This window comes from Nanorana parkeri, unplaced genomic scaffold (genome assembly GCF_000935625.1).
Source record: "Nanorana parkeri isolate BGI_ZX_2015 unplaced genomic scaffold, ASM93562v1 scaffold523, whole genome shotgun sequence".
In the NCBI taxonomy this organism is placed as follows: Eukaryota; Metazoa; Chordata; class Amphibia; order Anura; family Dicroglossidae; genus Nanorana; species Nanorana parkeri.
Window position 1 is genome coordinate 56,393 of NW_017306791.1, and position 15,782 is coordinate 72,174.

Here is a 15,782-nt window from a genome sequence, read left to right on the forward strand (position 1 = left end):
GGTTGTGTGTGCCACCCCCCCCCCCCCCCCCCCCCCATGTATATACAATAAGAGGAGTTTATCAAAAGTGGAGTAGAGCAAAATCTGGATCAGCTGTGCATGGCAACCAATCAGCTTCTCTCTTTCATTTTCAAATCTTAACTGAACAAACTGAAGAGAGGAGCTGATTGGTTGATAAATTCCCCCCATGTATTTATCTCATTATGGGTACAAGCTCCATGGCAGTCTCCTTATCCTTGCTTTTACTAATGATTGAATTAGTGAACTGGAACAAGCATGCAGCTAGTGAAGTATTCAGAAACCTGAAATGCACAGGACTGTATGTATCGTAATGCCACTCCATAATGGCACTCCTCAGTGCCTGGTACAGTAGAGTAAGAGGGCAGAACCAAGGGGTCACAATTCATATACATATAATATTTAGAGGAGGGGTAGGCAACCTCGGCGCTTCAGCTGTTGTGGAATTACAAGTCCTATGAGACACTGCAAGACTGACATCCACAGGCATGGCTCCTAGTGGCAGAGGCATGATTTGATTTGTAGTTTCACCAGAGCTGGAGTGCCAAGGTTGGCCACCCGATTTAGAGTTACATAGACAAAAATAATAATACAAATATTGTGAGAAATTGTTAATTTCAGCAAAAGAACTACAGTGGGAAAAGGGTGCAGGAGATTTTAAAAGGAGTCAGACGTCCCTCTATGCCTTGGTTCTCAACTGGTAGGTCGGCCCGTGTTCAGTGGGTCACCACGTGCCTTCCACTTTTCTAGGTGAGAGGCTCCTCTGCCTCCCCCTAGCGCATCACTGTCAGTTCTCATGCCAAGCAGCCATTCAAAATATGCTGCCCAGAGCTGAGTGTCAGCTTGAGGTTGGGTGGGATATGGCCACGAGGGAGCTCCATCCATACGTGCATTGCTTACAGCTTCCTCACGTGTCCTATAGAGGTGCCTGGACCGAGGTGACGTCACATTCTGTCTTCCAGGATCTCCACAGGGTGCACAAGGGACTTGTACAAGCAATGCATGGATGGTTGGGGGCTCCGTCACAACACAGCAGCCCACACTGGACCCCAGGCTGAGGATCCTCTCCAGTTCTCGTAAGATAGGGAGACTGGGTGGATCTTAAAGAAAAAAAGAACAAATATTTTTTTTTTGGAGTGTATATGTGTGTGAGATTGTGTCTGTGGTTGTGTATGTATGTCAGTGTTTTTGAGGGCCCATTCACACTAGAACAGTGCGTTAATCGCACACTCCCATGCAATTAACACAATGTACAATGCAATTGTACCTACCGTGCGTTCTGGTGTTGGAGGTGTGCTGCGTAGCCATTCATTTGAATGGTACCCCAAATGCACCTCCCACTCACAGTTCAATCGCCCGCACCGGAACACGTGGTACCCAATGCTGTATGTTCCATTGCTGTGCGACTTGGGTCGCGACTTAATGGCCGACGACAAATGTGGGTCCTGAGATTATACAGGTTGAGAACTACTGCTCTATAGTATATGAAAAATAAAAGTGCGTCTCCTTCAGCTTGTCTTTCCTTCACCTAGCAGGATCTAAGGTAGGAAACTACAAAAGATTCACAAAAATAATTTGCTTAAGCCCTCGTTCACACCTGAACGTTTTGTAGCGCGTTCTACGCTCGACGAACGCTCTACAAAACACTCAAAAATATAAATCCTATTGTATTCAATGGTCTCGTTCCCACCTTGGCGTATTTCCGCCCGTCCCTAACGCGCTACAAAACGGCCCACGCCTGAAAAGGTACATGTACTACTTTGGGCCGTTTTGTTGCGCGTTTCCATTGGGATACAGCCAAGTAGCCTTCGGAAACGCGCGATTGTCGCGCAACTTTTTTACCGCGAATCGCGGTACCTTTTTAGGCGTAGGCCGTTTTGTAGCGCGTTCAGACGGGCTGAAATACGGCAAGGTGTGAACCATACCCATAGAAAACAATGGGATTTTCATGTTTGATCGTTTTGTAGAGCGTTTGTAGAGCGTTCGTAGAGCGTTGAACGTGCTACAAAACGTACAGGTGTGAACCAGGCCTAAGCATTGGTTACCTCGCTCCTGGGATTTGTCTTCAAGTCTATCAATGGGAAAAATAACTCTCCTTGCAGAGGGTTAGCTGCTTGTTTAGGTCTAGTGTACCTGGGCAAAGCAGTTTTACTTACCCGATCACAACTTCCCTGGCAGTCAGCACTCACCTCTCTTTCCTCCACTCGGACTTGTTGACTGTCACTCGGCATCCTCATGTACAGTATAATGCAGGGTTATAGGCCCTGCATTGTATGTGATGACATCTGTACCGCCGACCACTGCAGAAGATGCTGCAGGGCTTGATCTTGAAGGGTGCAGGAGGGGGGATCAGGTAAGTGCTTTACACAGGTACCCTAGACCTAAATGAGTATTTAACGCTTCAGGTGCAAGGGTAGACCCACTGCAAGGGGAGTTTTTTTGCCACTGGAGACCAACTTTAAGACAGGGCTCAGGAGTCAGGTGGCCAATGCTTCTTAAAAACTACAGCTGGCACCTAACTTTTGAGGATTTTTAAAGTGGAACTTCAGCCAAGCAGCTAAACACAGTGAAAAACATAGGTGTTTATTGTTTTACCTGCCCAAGGATTTGTAATTGTGTTCAGCAAATATTGTGATTTATGCAACTCTGGCACACTGTACAGCAAGGCAAATGACACATTTATTTCCTGGTTCAGACATGAGCTTCCTTTGTCACTGCCCCAGTCTGCATGATAACAGCTATACAATGAGCAGGGAGTTGACCCAGACATCACTTGAGGTAACCAAGAAACAATAATGCCAAACCAGTAAGTAATGAGCACATAGACTGATCAAACTGTATTCTGCATTGCTGTATAATGTAGTGCTGGGATTTGTAGTCCTCTATAGCCGGCGGTGTTCTGCATTTCTGTATAATGTAATGCTGTATAATGTATTGTTGCATGGCGGATCAGTGTCTTTAGACCTTCTTCTGTGCTCTCTTCTTTTGGGTGGCGGCGCTCCCACTGATCGGCCATGGAGGTGAGACTTGAAATCACTTCATTCAAATCTCTCTTCCATGACAGATTAGAATGGGGCACTGCCAGGAAAATAGAAGCAAGCCCAGAAGTGGCTCTATAATTAACAAAGCAGCACTGGAGAATGAGGCGATTTGAAGCCTCACCTCTGCGGTGGATCAAGAGGGGCGCTGCAGCGAGAAAAGACAAGAGCCCAAAGAACCAAGGTTTCCCAGCAAAAGATTGCCCAAAGCATCACGCTTTGGGAAGTTCTCTGAGTCTTTGCCCCGGTTGACGGAGTGTCTAGCTTTGCCACTGCCCATGCTGATCTATCTCCACTGCCAAAAAGGCCTACATGGGGCATACGAGAATCAGAACTGAACCGTGGAATGATGAAAGAAGGTTGCCTGGTCTGATTAATCACATTTTTTTTTACATCATGTGTGTAGCTTACCTGGGAAAGAGATGGCACCAGGATGCACTTTGCGTGATGCTTTGGGCAATGTTTTGCTGGGAAACCTTGGGTCCTGCCATTCATATGGATGTTACTTTGAAACATACCACCAACCTAAACTTTGTTGCTGACTAAGTACACTACTTCATTGAAACAGTATTCCCTAATGGCAGTGGCCTCTTTCAGTAGGATAATGGGTGCTGCCACACTGCATAAATGGTTCCAGAATGGTTTGAGGAACACAAAGAGTTTGAGGTGTTGACGTGGCCTCCAAATTCTCCAGATTTCAATCCAATCGAGCATCTGTGGGATGTGCTGGAAAAACAAGTCCGATCCATGGAGATCCCACCTCACAACTTGCAGGACTTAAAGGATCTGCTACTGACGGCTTGGTGACATGTAGCACAGCGTACCTTCAGAGGTCAAGTGGAGTCCATGCCTTGACGGATCAGGGCTGTTTTGATGGCAAAAGGTGATCTACTCAATATTAGGCGGGTGGTCATAATGTTATCGGGGTCTCAGGAGGGCTGTGTGGGGTCTCAGGTGGGCTGTACATGGTCCCAGGAGAGCTGTGTGGGGTCTCCCCAGCAAACACAGGACCTCAGGCAGCCACTTTTGTTTAAAAAGTTAACGCACCAATATCGCTATTTAGTATCACGTCATTTTCACGAGTACAAGTACTACTGAAAATGCCCAGTATCGGCACTGATACTAGGGTGCATCCCCAGTTGTTTGCTCACCCTGCCAGCAGCACCAAGGGCCCATGCCCCCCCTGCTCTCCCCTCCCCAGTTTTGGCCCTAAGCATGGGCACCCTGACTGGTCTGAGACTGTGCAGCCCCATACGCAACAAGCTGGGATGCATTGTGTGTTCAGACACCTTTGTATTTAAACCAGCATTCATTTTTTCAGTAATTTCAGCTACTGTAGCTCTTCTGTTGGATCAGACTACAGGTGCCAGCCTTCACTCCCCACATGCAGCAATGAGCCTTGGCCACTCATGTCCCTGTTGCCAGTTAACCTGATTTCCTTCCTTCGACCACTTTTGGTAGGTCCTGACCACTGCAGACCGGGAACATCCCAAAAGTGCTGCAGTTTTGGAGTGGTTTTGACCCATGAAAATTTGGCCCTTGTCAAATTCACTCAAATCCTTATGCCTGCCCATTTTTTCTGCTTTCAACACATCAATTTCAGGGACAAAATGTTCAATTGCTGCCTCATATATCCCACCCACTTCCAGGTGCCATTGTAACGTGATAATCAGTGTTATTTACTTCACCTGTCAGTGGTTTATGGTTATTATGGTTAGATGTTATAGTTGATCAGTGTATATGCATGCAGTCATCATTAAGGCCCACTGACCGTGGGGACACATACAGTATATGCATTACACTGGCAGGAAGGTGTTAAACTGCGTATTTCGCTGTTTGCACGGAGTTCTTCCCCAGACAAAAACACATTTTTCGTAGAACAGGGAAGGAACAGACCATCTGATATTGTTTTTATTGCTGTGTGTGCCTTCTAGTCTATTTAACAGATCCGCTTTTTTCTTGCACGAGCATCACAGGGACAGGAAGCAAAGAAAAATCTCCACATTGCGGTTACAGATGAAAATAAAAACCTGACAAAGATCGTAACACTGTTTCCAAAAATTAAAGCTACACTCCAGGAATTATCTTTTATGAATATACTCATTGGTCCAGCTTCGCTTAGTGTAAGTATCTCCGGAGAGCTTCCTAAGGTGCTAAAAATCCATACTACAGAGAGTCAACGCTGATCTCTTCTGGCTACGGCTCTAGCAACTTCCACTCAGCACAATGAGCACAGGGAGTCATTCACTTGCCACCTCCGCCATTTACAGAACGACTTGGTTTTTTAAAATTAATACAAGGTGTTCTCTTATTGGACGAGGTGGGGAGGAAGTGTGGATGATGTCACTCACTCAGAGAACACCTTGTATTCATGAAAAAATGTAAGGCATTCTGTGAATGGCAGCGGTGCTGAGCGAGCTACTCCCTGTGCTCAGTCTGCAGAGAGAAAGGCGCTGGAGCCATACTGGAATAGACCAACTATCACTGTATGTAGCACAGACTAATAAAATCGTTTTCAACATCCCCAGGGGCCCTACGTAGATCAGATATTGATACTTACATTGACCCAAGCCATTAAGAACATTCCTGGAGTTACATTTAAAAAATAAAATTAGCTGACGTTAGTTAGGCTTTATCTATCTAATGGGATCTTAACATATAAGGATTGCAGTTGCTACAGTTGAGTTTTCAGGGGTGTCCCTACACTTTTCACCACCCTGGGCCGGGGCGGGAAGGTTGTGCTGGCAACGGACATTACGGGGGGTGGGGGTTAGGTGGGTTGACAGGATGGTAAAGGGGAGTGCTGGCATTGCACGTTATCAAGGGGGTGTTGGGGGGTGGCACACAGTACCTCTGTCCGGCATCCTGCCCAGCTCACTGACATCACTGGTTCCCAGGACCTGGGCGGGATGCCAGCTAGTGGCATTACTAAGCTGGGTGGAATGCTGGCCAGAGCATTGCAGGTTGATAAGAGCTCATAGCAACCTGGGACGCTCTGGCCTGAAAGGGGGTAACAGGCACACCAGCCACCCTCCCACCCCAATGTGACCCAACGAGATCCAACGAGATACTGCCTCAGGCTGAATCATTATTGTGATGACCCTGTGAGTTTTATTAGTAAATCTAACCAAAAAGATCAATGAGGTTCAGTAGCACACTGATACAAAATCTCAGCCATACAATGTCTGGAACCCCAGAGGACACAATAAAGAACAGACAGCAGCATCCAATCAGATGCCAAATTTCACTTTCCCAGTGCACGATAGAAAATGAAAGCTAACATAACACGGACACATCCCTTATCTTTCTCCCGTTCACATTTCACTAATAAGTCTTTCTAAGAATAGCTGGCCCCTATACACGGCCAAACACTCGGTGACTAGCTACCTGGCAGATTGAGGTCACAGCAAACTTAATAAGGTCACTGTTTATTAATACATCAACATGATCACAACTGAAAAGCCTGCATGTGTCTTATGAGCCTTTCACATTGGAATATCTGCATGCATTAATAAAACACAACATCTGCCTTATAAAGGCATTTCATTATTAATAGACAATTTTTGTAAGAAGCTTTAGAGAAATGACATTCACTGAAATAATTTCAGCCTCTCAGCAATACAGAATAAATTAATTCATTCTACCGTGACATGATTCAAAAATAAAATAGACAATACAGTCTCCCAATGCAGAAATCATTCACAAGGCTGGCGATCTCCCAGCAGTCCTGTCTCTTTCATCTCCTGTGCACCGGCATGCATAGTATCATGTCTGCCCTATTAATACCTCTACATGCTACTCATCATGACATGAATTAAAGGGACATCCCTATTCTAGAAGCCATTGTACATGCTCCTGTTGATCCCCCACTTCAATGTCTCGGCATGAGGCGGTACCAAGAATAGATCTGGGGGTGTTGTCTCTGTCATGGCGTCTTCAGTTCATTCTCTATTAAAGGAGCCACTGTCTTTTACTACAGTCAGCTGAATGGTCAATACGGCGTACAGGATCTGTCAAGCCCTATCAGTCCATTCATGCAAACCGTTGCAGCCAAATACACTCCGGCAGCAAATATTTTCAGCAGCGCAAAAGAACAATGGTGTTGTGCAATATGGGACAGCAGGCAAGATAAATTCTGGGTAATGAGGGGCATTGTGCTATGCTTTATTAAATAGGAGCATGCAAAGAAATAGGTCCTGGGTCTCATTATCCAGGCTGGATTACTTCCACCCTAGTGATCCCAGGCTGTCATTGTTGTGGCACACCATAATCTGATTTTCTGTACAAGAAGGAGATCTGTGCAATATAGTGATGATATCAGCTCTCTGTACAGCACATGACTGTGATGAGCCATATACAGGATAATAGGATATAATGCCACCCCTAAGCCTGTCCTATCTGGGTCAATGGATGTCCCTGCTGTCACATTTATTGCCCCCAATGGGGTCGGGGTGACCCCATTCATCCTGATGGCAGATCGCTGCCCAGCAATGCATGCAGCCAGTCTAACAAAGGACAGCGCCTGGTGCTGAAATCCTTACCGTGATGTGCGGGATGCTCTTCCTCCCCTGGTAAGACATGACGGATCCTGCACCGGGAATGTAAACTGTAGTAACAAATTGCTGGAAGTTCTTTACACACACACACACACACACACACACACACAACCACACACACAAATAGGTTATTTATACAAAATCTGTCTGTGCCACCTTATCGGCTGCAGCGGAGCAGGGAAGAGCCTCCCCTTGAGATTGCTGAGAGCTCCTCCTAGAGGCGGCCGGGGAGCATGACAGCGACCAGCATTCCCATCCTCACCATCCCTCCACATCATCATCATCATCCTCCGCCAATGACAGGAGAGCAGTCGGCGTCCCTTCCACAGCATAGGGCTGACAATCACCAGACAGCCATGTGTTGGTGTGATCAGCCACTGCAAGGACGGGGAAGGGCCGGGCTCATCATAGGTGACAGATCTATTAGTCTGCAGTCACATGTCTCTGGGTGCACACACACCACTAAAGGGGCATTGTATATAGAAGGCAAAGGAGCTTACAATTAGATAGTGCACACACCGTACTAAAGGGACATTGCATATGGAAGGCAAAGGAGCTGACAATTAGATTGTGCACCCACAGCACTGAAGGGACATTGCATATGGAAGGCAAAGGAGCTGACAATTAGACTGTACACACACAGCACTGAAGGGACATTGCATATAGAAGGCAAAGGAGCTGACAATTAGACTGTGCACACACAGCACTGAAGAGACATTGCATATTGAAGGCAAAGGAGCTGACAATTAGACAGTGCACACACAGCACTGAGGGGACATTGCATATAGAAGGCAAAGGAGCTGACAATTAGACTGTGCACACACAGCACTGAAGAGACATTGCATATTGAAGGCAAAGGAGCTGACAATTAGACAGTGCACACACAGCACTGAGGGGACATTGCATATGGAAGGCAAAGGAGCTGACAATTAGATTGTGCACACACAGCACTGAAGGGGCACTGTATATAGAAGGCCTAGGAGCTGACAATTAGAATATATATATATATATATACAAGCATGTATGTGTGACCACAAGCTGCAATAACATATATTTTTTTACTTCCACATCACTTAAGTGTCATTATATAAAGAGCTGGTTACTTGGGGGGTCATCTATTAAAATCTTGGTGAAAATGTGCCCGCCCTCCCCAATACTCTTATCACTATTGATTTTAGTCGCAAAACTAAGCTAAGGAGTATCACACCTGTAGCTCTGCCCCAACATGACCTGTGTATTCTAGCCCAAAATCTTCTCTCCTAACCAATGGCAGCACTGTTTTCCTGTTACTTTTTAGCCCCTTGAGTACTCCCATCTATATACCGCTTATGGACCAGAGACATTTTTTTCATATCATCTACTGTATATATGTATTGGTTTGACAATAATGTTATCCGTACTTATTATGTCAAAATGCAGGGTCATCCCTATAATGTGGCAGCCTAAGGCTGTTGCCTCAGCTGGACCTTTCCAGCCAGAGCATTCCAGGTTGATGATACCTGGACGGGGAGATGTGCATGTGCCATACACATCTCTCTACCAAGCTCTTAGCAACCTGGAACACTCTTGTCAGCGTCCGGCACCAGTATGTCACCAGTTATAAGGAGCTCGGCGGGATGCCGGCCAGAGCGTCCCAGGTTGCTTTGAGGTGGGCGGGGAGATGCAGAGCCCTTACACATCTCCCTGCCCGGTTGTCACTCTCCACCAGCACCACCCTCTAGGGATGTCCCTGTCAAAATGATACATACTGTTTATTTGGGAGTGGCAAACAAGGCGTTCTTTTAGCTGTATTGTCTTCCAAAAATGGTTTAATTTCTTTATATTCCAAAAGGAAAAAAAAAGTTTTTCCCATGAATAGATTAAGCTTATATCTAATATATATATATAAGTCTGCAAGTTTAAAAAAGCACGCAACACATACCGGTACTATCAAAGGTAGGAAGGGGGAGGAAGTGTGTTTCACTTAGATTTAAGGTTAATAAGAGATTCAATGAGGACAAGTTTCATTTAGGCCCCTACTACACAAAACTAAGCGGCCTAAATGAAACTGCAGCGACACCCAGTGAAGTAGCACATTGAGGGAGGTGGGGAAGGGGGGTGTAAGGCATATAAAGAATGCCCTGGGTGCCTAGATGAAGTTTTACAGGGTCGCTCCCATTGAACATTGTGTCTATCTTTGGTACTGTTTACTGTACTGAACCCCCAGGATTCATTATTTGTTAACCTGCAAATGTTTGCAATACAAATGATTCAAAGAGAAGATAAATTGAGCCAGATATCAAGTATAGACCTAAGATGTCTAATATGGTAAGGTGAGCTACAGCGTGCTTTCAGGAAAAGTGCAGAATTTAAGATTCTAGTGTCACATAAGAACTATTCCTGCCAGTGATGTTATTACTGATTGTAACAGGGAACAAAGAAATATCTAAACTTTGTAAGCTAACACTTAACACCCCACTCCGGACTGCTAATACATTTACCTATATAGTCGTCCCCTCCCAACTCCAGCACTGAATGGGTAAAACGCATGTTTGGCTAGGGGGGAAAGGTAGATATACTTACTTTATTTCTTGCTTCCCAGGCAGCCAGTTATTTCCTCTAATTGCTGATGTTCCAGAATGTGGACAGGCCCTTAATGTCCTCCCATACAATGCAGGACTGATGGTGCTCTAGTGCTCTGTTTTGGCAGAGATGAGTAATAGTGGCAGACAAAGCCACCAAAAGGTCCCTGTGCAAAAACAATTTTTGGAAGCTCCACACTTAAAGTGACATTAAAGTCAAAAAAGTTTTCCCCTCCCCCCAATGGTAATGTCAGCACTTACCTTAAATTATGTTTCTTAATCCGATCTTCCTCTTCTTTCCTGATGTTTTCATCTGTCCCTTCAGCGGTGCGGCGGCTCTCCGATCCAGCGCTGACTCCTCTGGGCTTGCTGGCACTTCCTGTCCCACGGTGTCTGCATGCGGGTGCACGCGTCCACAGACTTACCTTGTGTCTCTCCTCGCGTCCCAACCCGAAAATGTGATCTGCGCCCGCCCCAAGATGCTTTGCAGCCGCCCGAGATTTTTCACATTTTCAGACGGGAGCACGCTGGGAAGACACGGGTAAGTATTATCCCTTTTAAAAGCATTTTTTTTACACTTTTTGCATATATCTACTGCTTGCTAGCAATAGATATAAGCAAGAGCACCCAAGGCTTTAATTATCATTTAAATACTGCCCAGGCACAAACATGTATTCACTGTTTGGTGAAGAGAGAGAGGGAGCGAGCGAGAGGGAAAGACAAAATGGAAGAAACATTCTACATGTCTTGCATTGACCTCATCCACATTAAGTATGAATGGACCCCTATGTTAAGACAATGCAGCTGGTCGGTGAATCCATCAATCAAAGTGCTGAGATATACAGTAAACAGTTTTGGCCACCTATATTTTTCAGGATCCAATGATGTAATGGGGAGCCCTTGTGTTGGGGGAATTACCCCTTTCTACCCCTGATTTGGTCCTAGGCATACAGTAAATAAACACAAAGGTGCACATATGCATTAAAAATAATAATAATAATATATAATATAATAAGCATACAAACTTTAAAGACTAATTAAGAAAGGCAAACAGCAAAGTTCAGTAATTATATGACCAATGAGAATTAATCTTTTATTGGCTGATCTTAATCTTAACTTCTGTCATATAACTATAAGCATTTCTCCATGCAAAGGAATCCCTGTACTTGTTATGAATGTCGGACCCCCAGCGTGCGGCACACAGGCTCTGTATATCATATCATCTCTTCAGTTCTGTGGCAATATAAACTTGTAACAGAACACTAAGGGGATTAATACCATACTCCAATGATTTCATTCATACTACACGGGGTGCCTTTATTAAGAAAGGGAGGAAAAATATGAATAAATAGATGAAATAAAAGTACAAACCCGCAGTGTAACTATAGCTGAATGGATAAATGCCTTGTTACATAGTAAATTAGTTTAATCCCTCCAGGGCTCTGCTGCAAAATTACCCTTGCGCTGCTAGACATTTTTTTGCACACATGATAAAATTCACATTTTAGGCCTGAAGGTTTTTTTTTCTGCCCAGGTGTGGAGGAGGTTCCCTCCATTGATGGGCTCTATCCTTCTGCTTCCTTTAACCCTCCTTTACATAGTTATATAGGTAATCAGGTTGACAAAAGACACAAGTCCATAGAGTTTAACCTATAGAGATATGGGTTTTTGGTGATTACTCTTGGCTCCTGCTCCTTTTTTCCTATAGTATATCCCATGTTACCCAGGGGGAATGCCTTCTAGTTTTGTAATTTGATGCCTAGGGCTGATGAAGGGTTAGCTTCTTGGGCCAGTGCCCTTGGTTGCACAATGGAAGTTTACCTATCAGCTATAGTGGAAAGGCATCTAGCCCTTTTCGGTAGACCAGAATTGACTGCTTATTTGTTCTCTAACACTCATGATTGATCCAGGGTAGACTGCTGGACAGTACTGCTTTCTGGCCCTGTTTTTCCTACTTCGCCTTACTGGCCCCTGGGCCTTTTATTGTCCCTGTGTTTGGTTCCCTGCTTCCAATTTTTTTTCTTTTATGTTATCTATGTTGATAAATACATTTGTAATCTATGCAGCTGTATGCTTGTAGAAAAAAAGTTAAAATCAATAAAACTTTTCTGCGCAAAACCCCTGTCATGGTGTCTGTGACCTTGCTGTGGAGTCATTCTCTCTATGTGTCAATAGTAATTATCATCGAGAATGAAAGTGAGGGAAAATCCCACATTTTCAGTTGTCACCAGAACAGGAACAAAGTGGAAAATTTATATTGAGGACACTCACCCATTGGAAGAGGTAAATTACCTCACTTTGGATAGATTCCCTCTAACTAAATTCCTGTTGTGTGTATCAGGCAGGAAGTAAAGGGAAATCTCATAAATGGGACGAAGATGGCAAAATAAAATCCATGACAGGGGTTTCAGCAATTCCTCACCTTGAATATAGTTACATAGTTACATAGTATTTGAGGTTGAATAAAGACATTAGTCCATCAAGTCCAACCTATTAGGATCTCATTCTAGGAGTACCTGTACCCCTGTATATTACGGTCCCTTAAGAAATCGTCCAAAAGTTTCTTGAACAATTCCACATTATTTGCTGAAATCACCGCCTGTGGCAGTGAGTTCCAGACCCTAACTGATCTTACTGTGAAGAACCCCCTTCGCCCCTTGTGCTGGAATTTTTTTTCCACCAATTTTAGGTGATGGCCTCTAGTTTTTGTAATGGAGTTAATTTTAAACAGTTTATCGCTAATGTTGTTACCACCATTGAACATTTTGTACATGGAGATCATATCCCCCCTTAATCTCCTCACCTCTAATGTGAACATGTTTAAATTTAGTAGCCTTGTCTCGTAGCTCTGGTCCTCCATACCCCTAATTAGTTTGGTTGCCCTCCGCTGGACTTTTTCCAACTCAAGGACATCTTTTCTTACTACTGGTGACCAGAACTGGACCCCGTTCTCCAGATGAGGTTGAACCAATGATCTATAAAGTGGCAAAATTATAGACTTGTCCCTGCAATACATCCCCTTTTTAGTACAGGACAAAACCCTGCCTTTTGATGTATGGTATACGACCTAAAATTTGTGGACACCTGACCATCACAACTTTATGAGCTTGTTGGACATCTGATTCCAAAACAATGGCCATTAATATGGAGTTGGTCCCTCTCTGTGGCTCTAACAGCCTCCGCCATTCTGGGAAGGAATGTGTGTATCTGTGGAAACAATTGTCCATGCAGCCTAAAGAACATATGTGAGGTCAGGTACTGTTGTTGGATGAGAAGACGTGGCTTGAAGTCGGCTTTCCAGTTCATCCCAAAGGTGTTCATTAAGAGTATGGTCAAGGCTCTGTACACCTGAGTTCCCCAAATTCATCAAACCATGTCTTTATGGATTTGGCTCTGTGCACAGGAGCACAGTCATCATGTAACAGAAATATACCTTCTCCAAGCCATTACCACAAGGTAGGAAGTGCACAATTGTCTAAATGTCTTTGTATGCTATATTATTACCATTACCTTCACTGTAAACACTGAAACGTTTTGTTTTTTAGGTGTGTCCACATACTTTGGCCATATGATGTACTCCAACATTTCTGTCAGGTTATGATTTCTGCATCCCTATTTGGGAAATTTCCCCTCACATCCTGTCCTTGTGATGCCTATACTAGAACTGAACAGTGCGGTAGTCACCAGAAAAGGAAGGCATGGACAAAAATAAAAACATTGTCAAGATGCTCTAACATTTCCTCACTTATTAAAAATTAGTTTTTGTCTATGTCCCTGTTGGGGAGAATTCCCATCCATTTCTTTTCATTTTTTAAGTCACCTTGTTGCTAAATATGAATAATTCAGATTTACCTTTTCAGCCAGCTGATAAACTTTCTTTCCATGCGTAAACCAGCCTATTTCTAACTTCTTTACTGAAAAAAGGTTTTTTTTTGTTACAAGCCTAAATAGCTGAAGCCCAAATTTACACAACTAAAAGAATAAAATTAGTGATTCATCAACTGCCCTTACCCTGTTTAGGTGAGGGCCATATACATTTTTATTTTAAAGAGATAGTCTGGAAGCAAACAGTATCTGCTATGCTCTCCCTTTAGAGAACCCACTGTGCACTGTGACACTGGTATCATGAGCGCTTCCTGTATTACCATATAACAGTATAGTGATGGACTACATTAAAGCTGACAATGTAAATAAAATCACCTGTCCTATGCTAGTCTAACAAGTAATTACTCAGGTATACAGCCAACAAAAAAAAAATCTGTGTCTGAATTAAAACTGGTAAAGTACTTCACAAAAAAAACAGATTAGGTTTTATTGTGAGCTACATATCCATTTGATCTTCATTTATGAAGGTGTAGCCTAATGCCCTGGTCCAGAGGTCCTCCTGGATCTGCAGTAGGATCACTGAGAGCTATACTATAGGCTTCATTCCAGGGGCAGATCTACCGCCAGTGCAGCCGGTGCGGCTGCCCCAGGGCCTGAGCCTAGCCCGGCAGTGAGGCGAAGCGAGGCAGAGCAGCCTTCAAGCACACGACGAGGCATCGCTGGGGCCTCGGCTGGGAGGACCCAGCAAGCAGCTTCCTAATTACACAGCCCACCGCCTCTCCCTGCTACATGATGTTGCGAGGAGGAGATGAGGTGATGTTTTTATCTTCTGTATGTGCCTACGTTCTGTGACATGTTTTTTGTAGCCCTCTATAACTGATGGAATTATTCTGCATTTCTGTAAAGAGTATTGCTGGAAGTTGTAGTCCTTTATAGCAGTTACCATTCTGCATTTCTGTATAAAGTATTGCTGGGAGTTGTAGTCCTCTATAGCCATTACCATTCTGCTTTTTATAAATAAAGTATTGCTGGGAGTTGTAGTCCTCTATACAGAAATGCAGAATGGTAACGGCTATGGGTGGGCAGTGCGGGCATTGTGAGAGCTGGGGGGGGGGCCCAAAAAAAATCTTGCACCAGGGCTCATTGTTCCTAAGGTCCGCCACTGCTTCATTCATCAGCTATACACCAGGAGGCTGCCGTTCACATAACAGTAGTGCCCCTAGATGGTGCTGACGAGTATAGGAATTCCTATACTGGTCAGCGCTTATTAGGGAGTGTTAGTGCCATGCAAATGATAGCTGGGTGTACTTTTATAAATGAACCTTTCTGTGTTGCACTCATATGGAATTATCAGGAAGAATAACTCCCCGCAGAACTTTTATTAACCCTTGCAGTGTGGCTACCCCCGCACTGCCAGGGTTAAGTGCTTGTTTTCGTCTAGGTGCTAAAGAAAGTGATACTTATCTGAAGCCACGTTCCCCTCCACTTTGATGATAGACCGCCAGAGCAGAGATGGAGTGAGGCCTTAGTTCTCCTGACTTCCTCTCCTCCATAGGCACAAATATGCAATCTCACATTGGGTTGCATGTTGCTAAATAGATTTTTCCATCTAAAACTGTTCAGCGGCCAGATCATACATGAAGAGCCCGCGCCAGTCTAATGTTTGTAGGCAGCTCAAATGTTAGTAAACTTAAACAATTAATTTCTCTTTTGCTTCCAATACATCTTTTAAATATTTCAATGCATGTTTTTATACTATCTGTTTTATATTTATAACATCTGTA

At 44.2% G+C, this 15,782-nt stretch overlaps 1 protein-coding gene across 3 annotated transcripts in view; it reads right to left on the bottom strand.

The window, feature by feature from the left end:
• Positions 1-15,782, bottom strand: part of CRMP1 (collapsin response mediator protein 1) — a 64,832-nt gene that overhangs the window by 45,067 nt on the left and 3,983 nt on the right. The window contains exon 2 of one of the 3 annotated variants that reach the window (XM_018561427.1): positions 1,050-1,060. The exons of 1 other annotated variant lie outside the window; for it this stretch is intronic. In XM_018561427.1, the coding sequence (XP_018416929.1) occupies positions 1,050-1,060 (11 nt within the window). Of the gene's footprint in view, positions 1-1,049; positions 1,061-7,597; positions 7,647-15,782 lie in introns of those variants that run through there. One more of the 3 variants, XM_018561428.1, reaches the window with a different exon arrangement.